The following is a 16,567-nucleotide window of genomic DNA, read 5'->3' as shown; positions in this document are numbered from 1 at the left end:
GTGAGTTCACTACATCATCATTATCATCATGACATGTTTAAACTGTGGTTAGCTAACGTTTAGACATGTGACATGGAGTGATATTAAATCACCGAATCAATTAGTGCAGTAATATGAAGAAAGTACTACTACAACAATTTAAAAAAGTAAATAAACGTCGGGATATGTAAAACTTTTTTATATTGTCTAATTATATTTTACGTGTCTTATTCAACATAAAAAATCAAGCATACCTTCTCAAAAATCGAAATGTCCTTCTAGTTTCTTTAATATTAAAGGTGATAAAAGCACGTGACCATCCCACAGCTCACCATATGCCACTTGAACAGCGCTACCGCCACAGAGGAATTGTGTGGATTTCTCAATAGGAAAAAAAATGCTAGCTCAACAAGTATCGTAAAGCGCCTAAAGGTAGACACTGTTGCTATAAAACACGCTCGCTACAACCGATTTGTTGTATTATAAGTCGAAAGCAAGCCGCGACAATCATCCTCCCGCACTGCCACCTGAATTTGCCGGTTCCACGAACAGTTCTCAGTCATAACAAGTTTGTAATTTTCTTTGCTTGTTGACACACTGCACTGTAGATACCTCGTACTCTGAAAAATCACCCAAACAAACAGCGAAACCCGTCTGTAGCTGGATTTCACGACTGATTCAATACGAAGGCGCTTTTGTCCTCCGTTCTTGCAACAGTTTGTACTATGCGATGGAAAGTTACTATTAATGTAACACTGGTGACCATGAATACGGATATGAATATGTAAATTGAGTGACTGACTAGTGCTACCTATATATGTTCTAACGCAAACAATGATCACTGTGTTGCAGTTTGTTTAAGGAATCCGAACCATCTAAATGCAATCACGACGATTTGCAAATTAATGCAGAATGGTATGGTCGGAAAGGGTAGGAGGTGACTAACCACAATACAAAGAGAATACAAATAAATAAGTTTGCATCTCATTTTTGATGGAAGACAGGTGATTCTTAACATGCAGTTGAGAAAATATTCAGAAAATAATTAAAAATTTTAATGTACGTAAAGGTGGAATTGCGCCTTTTCCACTTACACAAACTACAATTAATAAAGCAAATAAAAATCCTTGAAAAAAAAAATTTGGGTGCAAAACTTTACCTTCTGTTTCGAGAGACGTTGCAGCCGATTCTTAGTGTACAGAACAATTACAGGGCTTGTGCTACGATCCCAAAGATAACTAAGAACCCATCTTGGATGAGGCTCGAACATAAGTTAGTGTCTTGTGAGACTAGGCCTGCTTAAATTAGCTAGGTATTAAGGTAGCAGATTTTTCGTACAAAATTTTAGTGAACCTGGATCACATTAACACATGTCCTAAATCGATTGATAACACTTTTGAGATTTTTTTTTCCTAGCAACAGTGCCATCAGAAAGGTCTGGTCTTCTTCTTAGTGTTTATCTCATTATGGAGTTGTTTACATGAATAATATTTTATAATTTTATGAGCTATTTCACGATCACGAATGGCCAGTCGTGATCAATTCGCCAAGAATCTTGAGTCAGTTCACATATACTTGAATATTTTCCGATTTTTTTAACTCTTTCACTAGGACGAAAGGTCAATCGTGACTATTTTACTGTATTATTAACTAGTTCACGAATACGTGAACATTATTCCATGATTTTATGAACCAATTCGCTAGCACGAATACTGAATTGTGACGAATATATTAGGAATCATGAACTAGTTCACAATGATTGAAAGGATTCATGAATAATATTCCGAGTTTCGTGAAATAGATCACGAGCAAATATATTTTGATTTTGTGAACTTATTCTCCACCACGAAAATCTGATCTAGGGTTTCTAGTACCGACCCTTTCTGGAGAGAACCGGTATCGCGGTACTGAAGCTCTCAGTATCGATAGCACCGGTACTCGATTTTTTCTAAAAGAGAGAAAACACTCCAGAGTGAAACAAGATGTTCGACGCACACGACGACGCATCTTTGATTCCAAGATTGCTTTTTAAATAAACAAGGATTCTTTCCTCAATCACCTCTCATACACAATTCAGCCTAATGCAACAGTATGATAAGCCTTCCCATTCTCCTTTAAACACGATGGCTCCTTTCTCTTATGTGCACCTGCCCTTATTGCCAGTTATCACCTTTTCCGCCCGTCAGCAAATTACAAATTACGCCATTCTAAACGATTCATGTGCCTTTCAAATCCGAAATTAATAGTTAATCGGTGTTCGTTCTTTTATAGATACAAATTAAACAACAACACAGACGTGCTTAAGAAGCGGGAGGGGGGGGGGGGGGTTAAATTTATATCCATCAATGAGAAAAACTGTGCTATCATGATAGTTTCCAGTTCGTAAGTTGCGAGCTTACATCTACACGGTATAAATCTACCGCACGCATAGTTGAAGTAACTCTATCCGTTCAAATTCTCACAGTTTCTGTAAGGTGACGCAATCATTACATTTTCCGCATGTGAGTTTTTTATCGTTTCAAATTGGTGATTCTGTCACAATATATCACATTCCAATTACGTGTCACCCCTGAGTGCCCTGTCTACATACAATTTTGAGTGTCTAGTGTGGATTGAAGAACCGGATACAAATTACAACAACTTTACTGTCGTAATTTGTATTTATTTATTTTGCGTCATTCTGCTGAGTAGTCTGTCCTTTCACTCCCGCAATTACCGGCTAGAGATGATGACGAAAATACCGGTACTTATTTACATTCGGTACCGATATTTCTGTACCAAAAATGGGTCGGTATTCCCGGGATTTTCAGTACCGGTACTACCGGTACCACAACCCTAATCAGATGTAATAAATCATGAATCAGTTCACGTCGTAGTCTGAAAAGTCTGAATAATATCCGTAAATATATGAACAAAATCACGAGTTAACCTTTGGTTCTATGAAGAATGTTAATAAAGTTATAAACTAGTTCAAATACAGAAAATCGATTTGATAATGACACAGTGGAAACCGTGACTGAAGTTCACAAAACAAAAACACATTTCTCGACTAATAAAAGCGTTATATAGGCGTTACTGAAGGGAATTTGAACATAATTATAAAACATATAGTTTCTGATCATGGTCCTATTTTCGCAACGTAAAAACGTGATTGTTCCAGAATTCATGACAGAGAATACTTTGATCTCAGGCAAATAGTTACATCAAACAATTTCAAATGGTTGTAATTGCTTTGACGAGTGTACAGGTTTTCGATTTTTTTTCAATCTTCTACCAAGTTTGTTAGATTTCCATATATCAAGAGTTAGCACTGAAGAAAGCTTAATATATTAAAGTAGGAACGAGCGGTTATAAGTATTAAACAATAACAATAGAACGACTCAATTAACATCAATGAGTGTCAGTTTAAATTCGTCACTTAGAAAAAGTTTACCAACAGCAAAGAAACCACTTACCGAAGACTAAATGATTGCTGCCAATAATTCACTAAAACTTCACGCTGCTTAACAAATGACGATGATTACCTGAAATGAGCAAAGAAAAACAAAGCAATGATTAATTAATGTTTTACAAGCCATACCCGCAATAGTGCAAGTGTTAATTTTCACGCATCTCGTATATTGATCTTTACTCTTTCTCTACTTCCAGGTGAACACACCCATTAACCATTTGCGGACGAATCGCACTTGAAGCGAGCGTAGCGCAACACTGGATTCAAGGTGTGAAGACGTCGAAATTGGATTGTCCCAACTCCAAGCCTTCAGAATCATCCGTCGCGACAAAGTGAACTATGTTCCGTCGCACTCAGAGCCAACATCACACAAGGGCTACTAGCAAAAATTGGCGTAAAGATCCAAATTCTTGACGACGAACGCGGCAGTACTCACTACTGCCAGCCAGTGCAACGGAATTCTTTTCTATTCTCTATTGCCTAAGTTTACCTAATACAAGCTATTCTAAATCATTCCAGCGATGGTATTCAATGTACTGATAGCTTCATCTGTGATCAAAACAGCCACCGTGGTCGGCTCTAGTCTATGGCTAATACCGTTTCTATTGGGGGCCATATCATACTACCGTTACGATCGTGTCGATCCGGAATCACGGGTTATCGACCAGCAGAGCTTGTATCCGGAGTACGACTTCATAGTAGTTGGAGGTGGCTCAGCGGGTGCCGTTGTTGCAAACAGACTGACAGAAGTGAGTCGATGGAAGGTATTGCTACTTGAGGCCGGACCAGACGAAAATGAGATATCCGATGTTCCTTCGTTGTCCGCGTATCTGCAACTCAGTAAACTGGACTGGGCCTATAAAACCGAACCCACCAATCGAGCGTGTCTGGGTATGGTCAACAACCGTTGCAACTGGCCAAGAGGAAAAGTTTTGGGTGGTTCCAGTGTACTGAACTACATGGTGTACGTTAGAGGCAATAAAAATGATTTCAATCACTGGGAATCACTCGGCAATCCTGGTTGGGGATATGACGATGTATTACAGTATTTTATCAAATCAGAAGATAACAGGAATCCTTATCTTGCCAGTAATCCCTATCATGGAAAGGGTGGATTACTTACAGTTCAGGAAGCACCGTGGCATACACCGTTGGTGGCGGCATTCATCGAAGCTGGCACGGAGATCGGATACGAGAATAGAGATATTAACGGAGCTCAGCAAACTGGGTTCATGATCGCTCAGGGAACTATCCGACGGGGCAGCCGATGTAGTACAGCGAAAGCATTTTTAAGACCTATTCGTTTGAGAAAAAACTTACACATAGCAATGAATGCACATGTCTCTAAATTATTAATTGACCCCGGTACAAAGAGAGCCATCGGTGTCGAATTCTTCCGTCAGGGCAAACGACATTTTATCAAAGCTAAAAGAGAGATAATCATGTCCGCGGGGTCCATAAACACACCGCAAATATTAATGTTGTCAGGTATTGGCCCGAGGGAACATCTGAATGAAATAGGAATTGCAACAATAGTCGATCTACCGGTTGGTAAAAATATGCAGGACCATGTCGGAATGGGAGGCTTGACTTTCCTTGTCGATAAACCAGTAGCAATTCTGCAAAATCGTCTTGAGGCTGCTTCCGTTACAATGAACTACGTCATAAACGAACGAGGTCCGATGACTGTGCTTGGAGGACTGGAAGGAATTGCTTTCGTGAACACACCGTTTGCCAATATTTCCCAGGACTGGCCAGATATACAGTTCCACATGGCACCCGCCTCGTTAAACTCGGATGGAGGAGCACGTGTGAAAAAGATTCTAGGCCTCAAGGAAGATCTCTATCAGGAAGTATTCCATCCAATCTCTGACACTTACAGTTGGACCATAATGCCACTGTTGCTACGTCCTCGATCTCGTGGTTGGGTTCGACTAAAATCAAGAAATCCTTTCCACTATCCAATAATGAATCCAAACTATTTCGAAGATCCATTCGATGCGCTGACACTTGTCGAAGGTGCTAAAATAGCACTGCGAGTGGCGGATGCGAAGGTGTTCAAACAGTTCGGCAGTCGACTCTACCGTAAACCATTTCCCAACTGCAAACATCACAAGTTCCTGTCGGATGCCTATCTTGATTGCCAGGCACGAACCATCTCTATGACCATTTATCATCCGGTTGGAACCACTAAGATGGGTCCCGATTGGGATCCAGAGGCGGTGGTAGATCCACGATTGCGAGTCTACGGCGTTTCCGGGCTGCGTGTTATAGACGCCGGCATAATGCCGACAATTGTCAGTGGGAATACCAACGCGGCTGTTATAATGATAGGCGAGAAAGGTGCAAACATGGTCAAAGAAGACTGGCTGGGACATAGTTGATAAAAAATATAGCGGCTAAAACTAGATTGCATAACTGACTGTTGTTAGTAAGTAAACTTTGAGTAGTTGTTTTAGCTTCTAGAAAAAGTAGACGAAGTAATGTGTGCCATTTTGTGTTGATCTGAAATATGAGTGTTGAGGCGAGAAACAGAAAGACTCGTAAACCTGTAGCCAATTTCCCTGTTGTTTGAATATTAATGAGATTGTCAGTGCTTAAGGTTAGCAACCCCGAAACTAGTTTTGTAAAGAGTTACCCTTAGTAGTATAGGACCAAGTGTAAAATCACCAAAAAACGACAAATGAAACAATAATTATACTAGAAAGAAAACTTGTAACGCATTTTAATTTATTATCTAGAGCAGTGATTCTCAACCTGGGGTCCGCGGACCCCTAGGGGTCCGTGAAGTCGTCGCTGGGGGTCCGCGAAGAAAAAAAATATGCCGAATGGATATTGATATTTCAAATCTTGTTTCCTAACAGACTGAAAATGATATATTGATAGCATACTAAGGGGTCCGTGGTACGAAAAAGGTTGAGAACCGCTGATCTAGAGCGAAGCTTAGATGACAAACCCAGAAAGATTTAAGGAAAACAGCCAAGCCTGACTGATTCACGTTATAATATTTTTATTTATTGAGCAATTGAAAGTGAGCACTATCTTCCGAAATATATGCGGTAAAAAGGAAGTCCTTCTCATACACCAATGAAACATATTTCCATTCATGGAATAATTTGAATCTCACCATAAATATCACAAAGTGTGAGATAAGGGTAATTTGCTTACTGCACTCCAGCCACCAACTCACTCACACACACAACAGTAACGCTGTTTCCAAAAGCTAGAACTACTTTGAAAATACACGAGAAGAGTCAATGAGAAAATTTGTATATTTTTATGATTCAACGGCTAACGATCTTTTAAAGTTTTTTTCAGATCAACATTTCACTCTGTATTTTCACGTCTTCAATGTTATATAGATATGGAATCAATGAAGCGAAAATGGGGGAGAAAAATGCCATGACTTTGGAACTGAACTGTTTCATAAAAGTTCACCTGAGCCACCTTTTTTTTTTTTTTTTTTTTTTTTTTTAATTGCCCACCACACTCCCCCACACCAAAGAACTCATACAAGAGCCCCCTGGTAGTGGACGCAACTTGTCTCAGCCCATGAACAATGGCAACAAAAACAAACAAAACAAATAAAACAAACTGAGCTGAGACAGACATTTATTGATGTGCAATTAGTTTAAGATAATTAACTAAGGTGGCATCCCAGTGGAAATAGATTTCCTGTTAAGGGATCCACATTATAAATTAAATTAAAGTTAAATACTGCTGACGGATGTTTACATTAAATTACAAAACAATATCATTAATTAAATATTTCGTTAAGCCTATGTTTAAAGTACTGTTTCAATCTAGCCTTGAAGATGGTACGATTGTCGATTCTCTGAACTTCCTTGAACTTCATTAACAAGCTATATACTACCGAAGGAAGCTAGAGGCGATACGATATCTCGTTCATATATCGATCCATCGAAATTCTTACGAATGTATTTCATTTTCATGAAAGGGACATAATTGAAGGCAATTAAAGTTTACTAAAATACGACTGTGAAAATAAAAATCGAACATTTTATCTATGAGGATATTCCATGCCAAATCTGTTAACAAGTAGACCTGTCTCTAATTGATTTGACCAAACTTACCACATGTAGTGGATACGAAAGATGATGTATTTATCATAAGTCAAGAGGTTCTACTGTCCAAAGTGGCGTAGGTATTTGTAGACAATTGTTTTTTTTAATCTTGTGCTTCAAATTCGTTGGTTGGTTTGAAATCAACTCTAAAGAAAAAATGTAGCCAAATAATGACACTAAATAATAAAAATATACACTTGCAAAAAATGTACACATTTAAAAAACAATCGAAACTGAAATTAATTTTGTGAACTATGAATCTTTCGTTCTACGATGTTTTTGAAAATAATTGTGGAGAATATTAAACCTTTCTTATATAGAAAGTTGAGGACTTTTTAACCGAGGCCCGGAGGATCGAATTTTATACCATTCGACGCAGTTCATTGAAATCGAAAATGTCTGTATGTGTGTGTATTTATGTGTGTTTGCGTGTATTTATGTGTCAAAAATGGCACCAATTTTTCTCGGAGATGGCTGGACCGATTTGCATAAACCTAGTCTCAAAGGCGCAACGATCCCATCTGCTGCTACTGATTTTTTCTAACACCATGATATCTAAAGGATGCAAAACATATTAATATGGGCTCAGAATTACTTGGCTTTGCAAGTCCGGATCACTGATTACCAGTCAAAGTCTCTTTGACTGCATTGGACACCTAATGCCGTTCTTGATGTCCCAAGAGAACTTTCCTGATTTCTCAAAAAATTCTTCAACTACTTTCACAATCTTGATTTCAAATGTAAGGTACAATTAACCTTCCGGAAGTCGCGCTAGTGCACTGAGTGCACGCTGCTCTGAAAATCTAGCGAAATCGTTTTAGCGCACCAGCGGCTGCTCGTACAGTGGGCCATTTGCACGACTTTCGGAGGGTTAATTGCTATAGAATTTAATTCAGATCTGGCTTTCGGCTCCAGAGTTACAGGTTGGTTAATGCGGTCACATAAGAATTATCCATACAAACGGATAACCTCAAATCCTGAATAGGTTAAAAACTATTAACATGAACAACAGCTTAGATTTGCAGGTCTAGGTCACTTATGATCAACCAAAGCCTCTTTGGCCACATTTCCACCACAGATTTCGGAAGTCCCGGGTAAAGTGCCTATGTTACAATACAATTATTTGTATGTCGTTAAAAAGTAAAAAAGAAAGAGTGATTGCATATTAGGCGAAATTAAAAAAAAATGGTTTATATCGTTAAAAATGGATTTTTAACTAATTTTAGGTCAATGAATCTAGACCTATAATAAGTTTCGAAATTCCTCAATTCTTTTTTCGACTATTGTTATGTGAACCCATCTAAAACCGGCGTTCATTAAAGGGTCAATAATAGTGACAGGAAATGGTTTCCACAACTAGTAAAAATCATTAATTCTTCAACAATATAAAGTTGTTTAACTATCTTGAATAGTCACAAAAGATAACCTGAATGGTGGTCGCCGTGGCAAAGTTTCCCTAACAAGGAAATTAAAACTAATTTGAAAGAAGATGTTCGAGCTACGGGGCGTCTCCATCAGGGTATTTGCAAAAACAAAGATATAAAAACTTAGGCGCAAAAAGTCGAAAGATGAGGTCTGTATATCTAGAAACTACACCAAATTTTGAGTCAGATTTTTGATAAGTGACCAATGGGCGACCAACTCAAAAGCTGGAAGGCGTATAAAGATAAATCATTGCATTTAATTCGTTAATTGCTCTTACTCAATGCAGAAGGATCATGATTTTTGAACAAATTTCTAAAATCTATAGATTAATCTCTTCAGAGAACTCAAAGTACTCCAATTGGCCGTATAGTTCTTGAGATATCACCATTTGAAGTCCGATGGTATAACGAATTCATATGCATTGAATTGCACAGAAAGTTTCGCCATTAAAAATTATTTTATTTTTTCATCTGATTATCGTAAAATTTTGAGATAATTTTATACAAACTTAGAGGAAAATAATATTCGCAAAAGAATTACAATACATTGATTATTAGAGTTTTGTCACACGTCGTGTGGCGCCCTGAATCTTGTTGTCTAGTGTATATTTATGAGTTTGTTCTTGCGTGCTAAGCCAATTAAGACTAGCTTGAAATCGAACATGGCAACCAGGACTAAGAGCGAAAATAACACTAGTTTACAAAATAAAAATCTGAACTTCAATATTCCAACACCATTTCTGATGTAAAATTTCGTGCTGAATCCGAAAATGAGGCCCAAAAAATTTACAATGGAACAGTTTTCGTGTGAATTTCACCTTTAAAATAAACGTGCGTTCAGTAAAATCCAAATTCCTTCGGTTGTAGTGCATCGATATGCAATACTATAATGATGAATTAAAGTTAAATTAAAGCTCTTTCGATCGTTATAACATTTTGTTTTAATGCGACCACTGGTTCTGACTTTGTTTACGAATCTATTAAACTTTTTCTTAATTTTTCGTGATTTTTTGAAGAAAAATGAGCGTTTGGTCAATATTTTGGGTAAGATAAAGCAATCCTAAAAATTATATTTTTATGGGAAATTAAAGCCTGCCAATAACCAATGAAAATTAGCACTTATTAGTTTAAATCGGATGGAAATATTCAATTTTTTGTAGAATGGAGATTTTTGTGTTTCCCTGGGTCAACTTGTTGAACCCTCTCGATTCCAATTTTTTCTAGGGTTTGTTTCATAATACATGAGTGACTTTCTGTCAGAATTCTGTTAAGCAAGTAAATGGAAGAATTTTGAAAGATTTTAATGTGGGGTAATATTAGAACTCGTTTATCCAAATGATTCAAGACCTCTGATAACAATAATTTCAGGCTCAATGAAATTATAAGTCATCGAATGATTGGTATGCAATACTGCTTTTTACAAGTGTATTACATAAAATAACTCTTATGATACGAATTTCGTTGTAAACTAAACCCTCACATGTCATAGAATTCGTTTTTTGAACCGCTAACTGTTCAACTGGGTATTGTACAATGTTAATACAAACTATACGAATCCGTAGAAATATTAGATACTACATACGTCAAGTATTATAAAAATAATAATATGTAAAACTGTTAATTTGTTTTCCTTCATAGAACAACTAGCAAATCGTGTTTTAAAATTATGTAGGACATCGATCAAGACTTATTTTAGGTTTAAAATCTTAAAATCTGATCTTCAGAATGATTTGAACAACGTAGAATATTTTTTTATTGCACTTAGATGTTTTACGCATTATATTGTAGTATAGTGAAGTTTTGTGAACCAGTACAGTAAAATCGATACATCGTGGAAGCCAATGTGAATCCAATATAATTTTAAATTATAAACTTCAAAACGTTTTAATAACGTAAAATAAACTGTTAGTAGAACAAAACGTGACGAAATCGGTGGATAAGTCATCATTCGTGAAGCTAGTCTCCAAATTTAACATTTTGCACCGTCATAAGCTTCCGATGTGCATCCACTGAACCACTTTGCAGTTGCCGACCAATAACACCTCCGTCTTGTGGTGAGCTATATGTAGCAGCTCATCCAGCTCTCGATCGCATCTATTGTCTCCGTCACCGACACCTCCACTTATTTAGGTGTCTCATCCACCACTGTTAGTGACACGTCGTCCGAGAAACCCACGATTTTCACTTTCAGCCGCAGCATTAAGACCCCATCGTACATCCCGTTCCAAAGAGTTGGACCGAGAATGGATCCCTGAGAAACGCCCGATGTGACTCACATTGACTTCTGCCCTTCGCTCGTCTTCGTACAGCAGCTACTGCTCTGGAAGTAGCTTCCAGCTGGCGCTGTTAAATGCATTCGTCGCATCTATCGTCACCACAGCGCAGTATCGATCTCCTCTTCTCATCTGTTTAGATGCCTTCTTAGAACTCTCGAGTGTCCGAAGAGCCTCCACTGTTAATACTCCTTTGCAAAATCCGTACTGCATCTTGGGCAGTCCACGCTCAACCCTCCATGCATTTCATCTACCTATCAAGAATGATTATTTCCAAGAGTTTTCCGAGTGTATCCAGTAGACACACGGTCCTATACGAGGCCGGATCACCCAGTGGCTCCCCTGGCTTCGGCAGCAACACTAGCTTCTGTACCTTCCACATTTCGGGGAAGTTGCTGATTTACACAAACTTATCTTCAACTAACGCTCCTACCCGACCAGTAGAAAGTAACCCGAGTAACCCGAACATATTATATTTTGGTATTCATACCAAAACTGAGTATCAATTGATTATAATTATTATTATTATTAAGAAACTTTTTTCAATACCTGTTTAATATCTCTGTGAGGTACAATACTTTATTTTAGTATTATTTATGTATTCCAGTGATTTGTACAAATACCAAATCAATACCTTATTGAATACCTCTATACAGTGAATTTTGTTATTGGAAGGTTAAAAAATATTCTATTGTTATTCAGGTATTATAATAACACGTTTTATTATCAAATAGTATTCGTAGAACATGTCTGTGTTAATATTTTTGGTAGTTTACCTCTTATGTAGAGTTTATTATGACCTTATTGTGGTATAAAGTCATTGGTATGGAAGTTAGTATTCCGCAGTTATTTTCTTCTGCTCGAGTATAAGCTGCTGTTGAATTTTTAATTGTTCCGTTTCCGGAGCTATGAGTTGAAGAATACGGTCACACACCAAAATTCCATATAAACTGATAACACCATGATGTCCGAATGAAATACTTATTAGAATGGGTGCAACATTACTAGGATTTGCGGATCCAGATAACTAATGATCAATAAAAGTAGTTTCGACCGCCTTAGCCACCTATGACGGTTCTTGATGCTCCCGGGGAACTCGCCAAGTTCCTAAGCTAATGCCACACCTTCTTCCCAGCGAAATCTTAAGCAATTTTTACAAACTTGGTTTCAAATAAAAGATACAGTAGGGGTTACTGTTATTGAATTTCATTCGGTTCTGACTTTTGGTTCCGGAGTTACAGGTTGGTTAGTAAGGTCAAACTGGAATTTTCCATATAAACTGATACAATCGTAATACCTTAGTGGTTAAAAATCGATTGAAATGATCACCAAATTACTTCGATTCGCAGGTCCAGATCACTGATGGCCAACCAAACATTCTTTGAACATGTTGTCCACTACCGACAATTCCGACAGTCCCTGATATCGGGCTGATATATTCCACAATTAAAGTCACATCGGTTCTTCGGTGATAACTGAACCGATTTACTCAAACCAAGTCTCATATGGAAGGTATAATATGCAGTTGAGTGTTGCATCGTCTAAAGGATTCTCAAGAAGCCTAATAGATAAGCTAACCAAATTTTGAGCGCGTGCGTAGATAAGACGTAATATTTTTCTATGAATTTATTAAACTTCCTCACAATATGTCTTATTAGATTCTCTCCGCAAATTGTAAACATACTTCGATTTGAACCTGTCGCGATGTTGCAATGAACGAAATAAACCCGAATCAATTCTTTCGGTTTCGATTTATTGTACTGAACCAAATGACATTTGAATTTCAAGGGATTGTTTGACATTCCTCGATTATCAAAATCAAAATCGCATCAAAAAGCTAAAAAAAATACGGTCTGTGGTTATCACTGTATTGTCCAGTAAACCGAATTCAGTTCGGTAATTTCCCAACAGCCGTGAAGTCAGCAAATTAAGAAGCACATATCTCAGCAAAGTGATATTTGTTTACTAATTTTCGACGAAATATTATGCGAGTCTCAGTTATCAAACGTCACTTTTACTGATATCTCAACAAAAAAAATTGTTAGCCGAGATCTTAGCTGTTGAGATTTCGGAAAAAGATGTAAAAAAGCTGAGATTCGATAGAATATATTAAGTGTGTGTATAGCAATATTGGATGAATGGATATTATTGATTCCGAGGTATCGAAGGCAACCGATATCGTTTATTTGCGTCATACCTCTTCGGAGCACCACCGTCACAGTCTTATATATGCCATATTTACGAGCTGCACATAAGTTCTCTTCAGATAATTTTAACATTTGTATAGCCATGTCATACCAACGATGACACTACATTGGAAGTAGGAAGACTAGTTAAGATTGAGAAATTCCCCCATTCCTGTGGTATCGCTTTCGCAAATGATCGTCGTTTAGTAGTATAGAGAAGGGGTTAATAATTGTAATTCTTTGCCACGATAAACAGCTTAGTAACTTTTATTATAAACTTAGTACATCTGACAGCACAAAGTAGAAGGTCGTCTGATTCGTGCGAACTACTATTCCTTGCAGGTTGCGATGATTTCCTAGAGGCGTCAATACGATGTTACAAAAATTGATTAACTTCAGATACCGTCGATAAACCCGCCGCTGTAATGAGAATCACGGATAGAATATAATTGCGGAATAACACAATAATTACCAGGTCGTTTTGTGATGATAACTATACACAAGATGGTAAAGATAAATTGCTAGGTAAATCAATCGTACGTCAAAGATAATCGGAGCGCCTGAAGGTAATTAGTGCTAGCACAGTGTCAAATTCTGATACGAAAATCATGTTTGCAAAGAACACGATTGGCTTATCTTGTATTTTGCTGTTTGAACTGACTATCTCACAGCTTGGCTCGGCAGTCTAGTGCATTAGAAGGCCTAATTCCAAACGATTTCAACCGTATCTTTTACATGTTAGGAGAACAGTAGGATAGTCATCTAGGATATAATAGCACCTGTTAATGCTGAGTGAATTAAGCTACCATGTTCGAATTAAAAAAAAGATCATTTCTACAGAAAACGATAGAAAAACCGAAAAGTTCCGATAATTCAAATAATAAGATGAAAGAGAATATAACATGTTACTACTGAGTTAGAGGGCAATGGACTAACCGCACTGTCACTCATAAGTTCAATATCGTTCGAATGTAAGCGCGGAAACAGCAGAAAGCGGATAATCACTTGCAATTTCTTCAAGCAAGATGAAGGGCAGATTCGAACCGGTACAACAGTTGTGCAATGCAGCAACTATACTGTTTAAGTTCCTGTACGTTCATGAGGAGTTGAAAATAAAGAGAAAATGACATTTCACCTTGAAGGGAGATGCCTCTCCGACAGGGGTCAGAGGCAGTTCTATAAATCAATCATCAGGGGCTGGCCCGTTGTACATAATAGGTCGTTGAAATGGACTGCTGTAAATATGTAGATGATAACCGGTATAATTGACGAGGGAAAACACAGTTGAACAACGCGAAACAGTTCATCTGAGTTCAATGAATTTTCACGCACATAGTGGGCAAAACACGCAAATTAATATATCTTTGAACAAAGGTCCTGGAAATTAGGTACCTTCCTTCTTCCGGAGGTAGCGTTTATGATTATCTAAACCAGCAGGTGCAGCACAGTGGTCCCGTCCTTGAGGAACGATTCATAAATTATGTTACGCGGGAAGGGGTTTAGCAAAGTGTGCCACTTTGTGACATATTGGGAGTAGAAGTACGGTTGAACATGACGTATAGAGCTTCCAACCCCGGAATTTATTTCCCGGGAAGCCGAGATTTTAGCTTTTCCGAGTATTAATGTTTTGTTAATCGCGAGATTCGAGAAAAAGTTCTTATACAGTTCTAGAGAAAGTTCTCTTCTTCAGCTGGAAGTTTATCGAACTGTAAATATTTAAAATCAGCACATAGTGCTCAGGCTCACCCTCCTTCCAAAAGTTAATCCGAATTTGATGAAAACTTCACCGTTGGATAATTTTGTGACACTCAATTCATATTTGTCGGTTTCCTTTAAATTTCTTAACTCGATATATTTTGGCACGTAGAGTGGCCCAAAAATTCAACATTTAATAATATTAAGTACGTAATGTTTGAAACTTTATTTTCGAGTAATATATTGAAGTGAAATTTCAACAGAATACACGTTTTTTCAATTGTTACTAAATCTAGGTGACTGGCCCCGTGTAATCAAAAATTCTTTTATTTTTCAAGAGTTGTTCTACTGAAGCTGTAGAGCTTGATTCTCGGAAGAGCTCCCCGTCAGAATCACACACTACAATTGTAGACGAGACAGGCAATGTCGCCCACTAAAACACTGCTTAATAAGGCCAATTGCAGCGGGCTGTGATTCTGAATGTGAAAATGATTGTACGATTCATATATGTGCGGGCACACGGATTTCGTGAGCGCGTGTATCATCGCCAAGGATTCGAGCGTTTGTACGTTACCGCGTTCGATCGCGAGTGCGTTTGTATGTCGCGTTTGTCAACGTGTATGTCTCTTCGCGTGAATAAATTCTATTTAATGACCGTGAGTCTTTTCGCATATTCGCGTATGTTCTTGGATGATCGCTATGGAACGTGTTGTCTAGTTGATATGAAAGTTATTTTTTGATTGGTCCTACTCAATGTATGGACCAAAGTTGCTAGGAATGAGGGTTGTCGGTTGTCACGGTAAAGATGGACACGTCTATCGATACCAGGACACATGTTAGTGAACTCGGGTGATTCGCAGTTATACTGCCTGAGCTCGACCCTCATCAACAGAAGACAAAGATTAAGCCCGTACGATATTAAGCCTGTTCTAATGACCCTGCCACTTCTAGTTTTCCGATCTGTTTACTTCACATCCTTGCTCTCACTTGAGGCTATAATTTTGATAACTTTTCCTACCCAATAATCTCTAGCTAATTGAATGACGTTGAAATGTAAAAACTGAGGGTAAATATTCCCGGACGTGACCGATACATTATCGCAAGAGCACGTGCCTTTGTGGGTTCCCGTTTGAGACAGCGTAGCAACTAAAGCGTTCACCTTATTGCCGAGGTATTATAAGGTTAGTGCGATCGCGGGCGTAGGTATGCGTGGATGATCGCGAAGGGCTTAAGCATTCGTTTATTAACGTATTTGTCGCGTGTGCACGAGTGTGTGACTTCGTGTGTATACATACGATTTTGCAACCGTGTGGTCAATCACATATTCGCGTGTGGTCTTGGACGTCATTCTGATATTTAGTTTTCGGTGCACGGATCACACTCTTACAGGGAGTGAGTTACCCCATATCACTAGAGTTCCCGGTATTGTCGCCAAGGAACGTGTTGTCTAGTGGATATGAGAGTTATTTTTTCT

At 38.0% G+C, this 16,567-nt stretch overlaps 2 protein-coding genes across 9 annotated transcripts in view; one reads left to right on the top strand and one right to left on the bottom strand.

The window, feature by feature from the left end:
- Nucleotides 1-16,567, bottom strand: part of LOC131683731 (flotillin-2) — a 503,804-nt gene that overhangs the window by 402,014 nt on the left and 85,223 nt on the right. The gene's annotated exons all lie outside the window — the stretch shown is intronic.
- LOC131683725 (glucose dehydrogenase [FAD, quinone]) overlaps nt 1-16,567 on the top strand; it is a 62,603-nt gene that overhangs the window by 38,865 nt on the left and 7,171 nt on the right. For 2 of the 3 annotated variants that reach the window (XM_058965967.1, XM_058965966.1), the window contains exon 3: nt 3,628-6,102. In XM_058965967.1, the coding sequence (XP_058821950.1) occupies nt 3,952-5,814 (1,863 nt within the window). In that variant the 5' untranslated portion in view covers nt 3,628-3,951 and the 3' untranslated portion in view covers nt 5,815-6,102. Of the gene's footprint in view, nt 1-3,627; nt 6,103-14,906; nt 14,918-16,567 lie in introns of those variants that run through there. The other variant, XM_058965968.1, reaches the window with a different exon arrangement.

This window comes from Topomyia yanbarensis, chromosome 2, assembly GCF_030247195.1.
Source record: "Topomyia yanbarensis strain Yona2022 chromosome 2, ASM3024719v1, whole genome shotgun sequence".
Lineage (NCBI taxonomy): Eukaryota > Metazoa > Arthropoda > Insecta > Diptera > Culicidae > Topomyia > Topomyia yanbarensis.
Note: the sequence above shows the minus strand (reverse complement) of the source record. Positions and strands in the feature narration are given on the sequence as shown.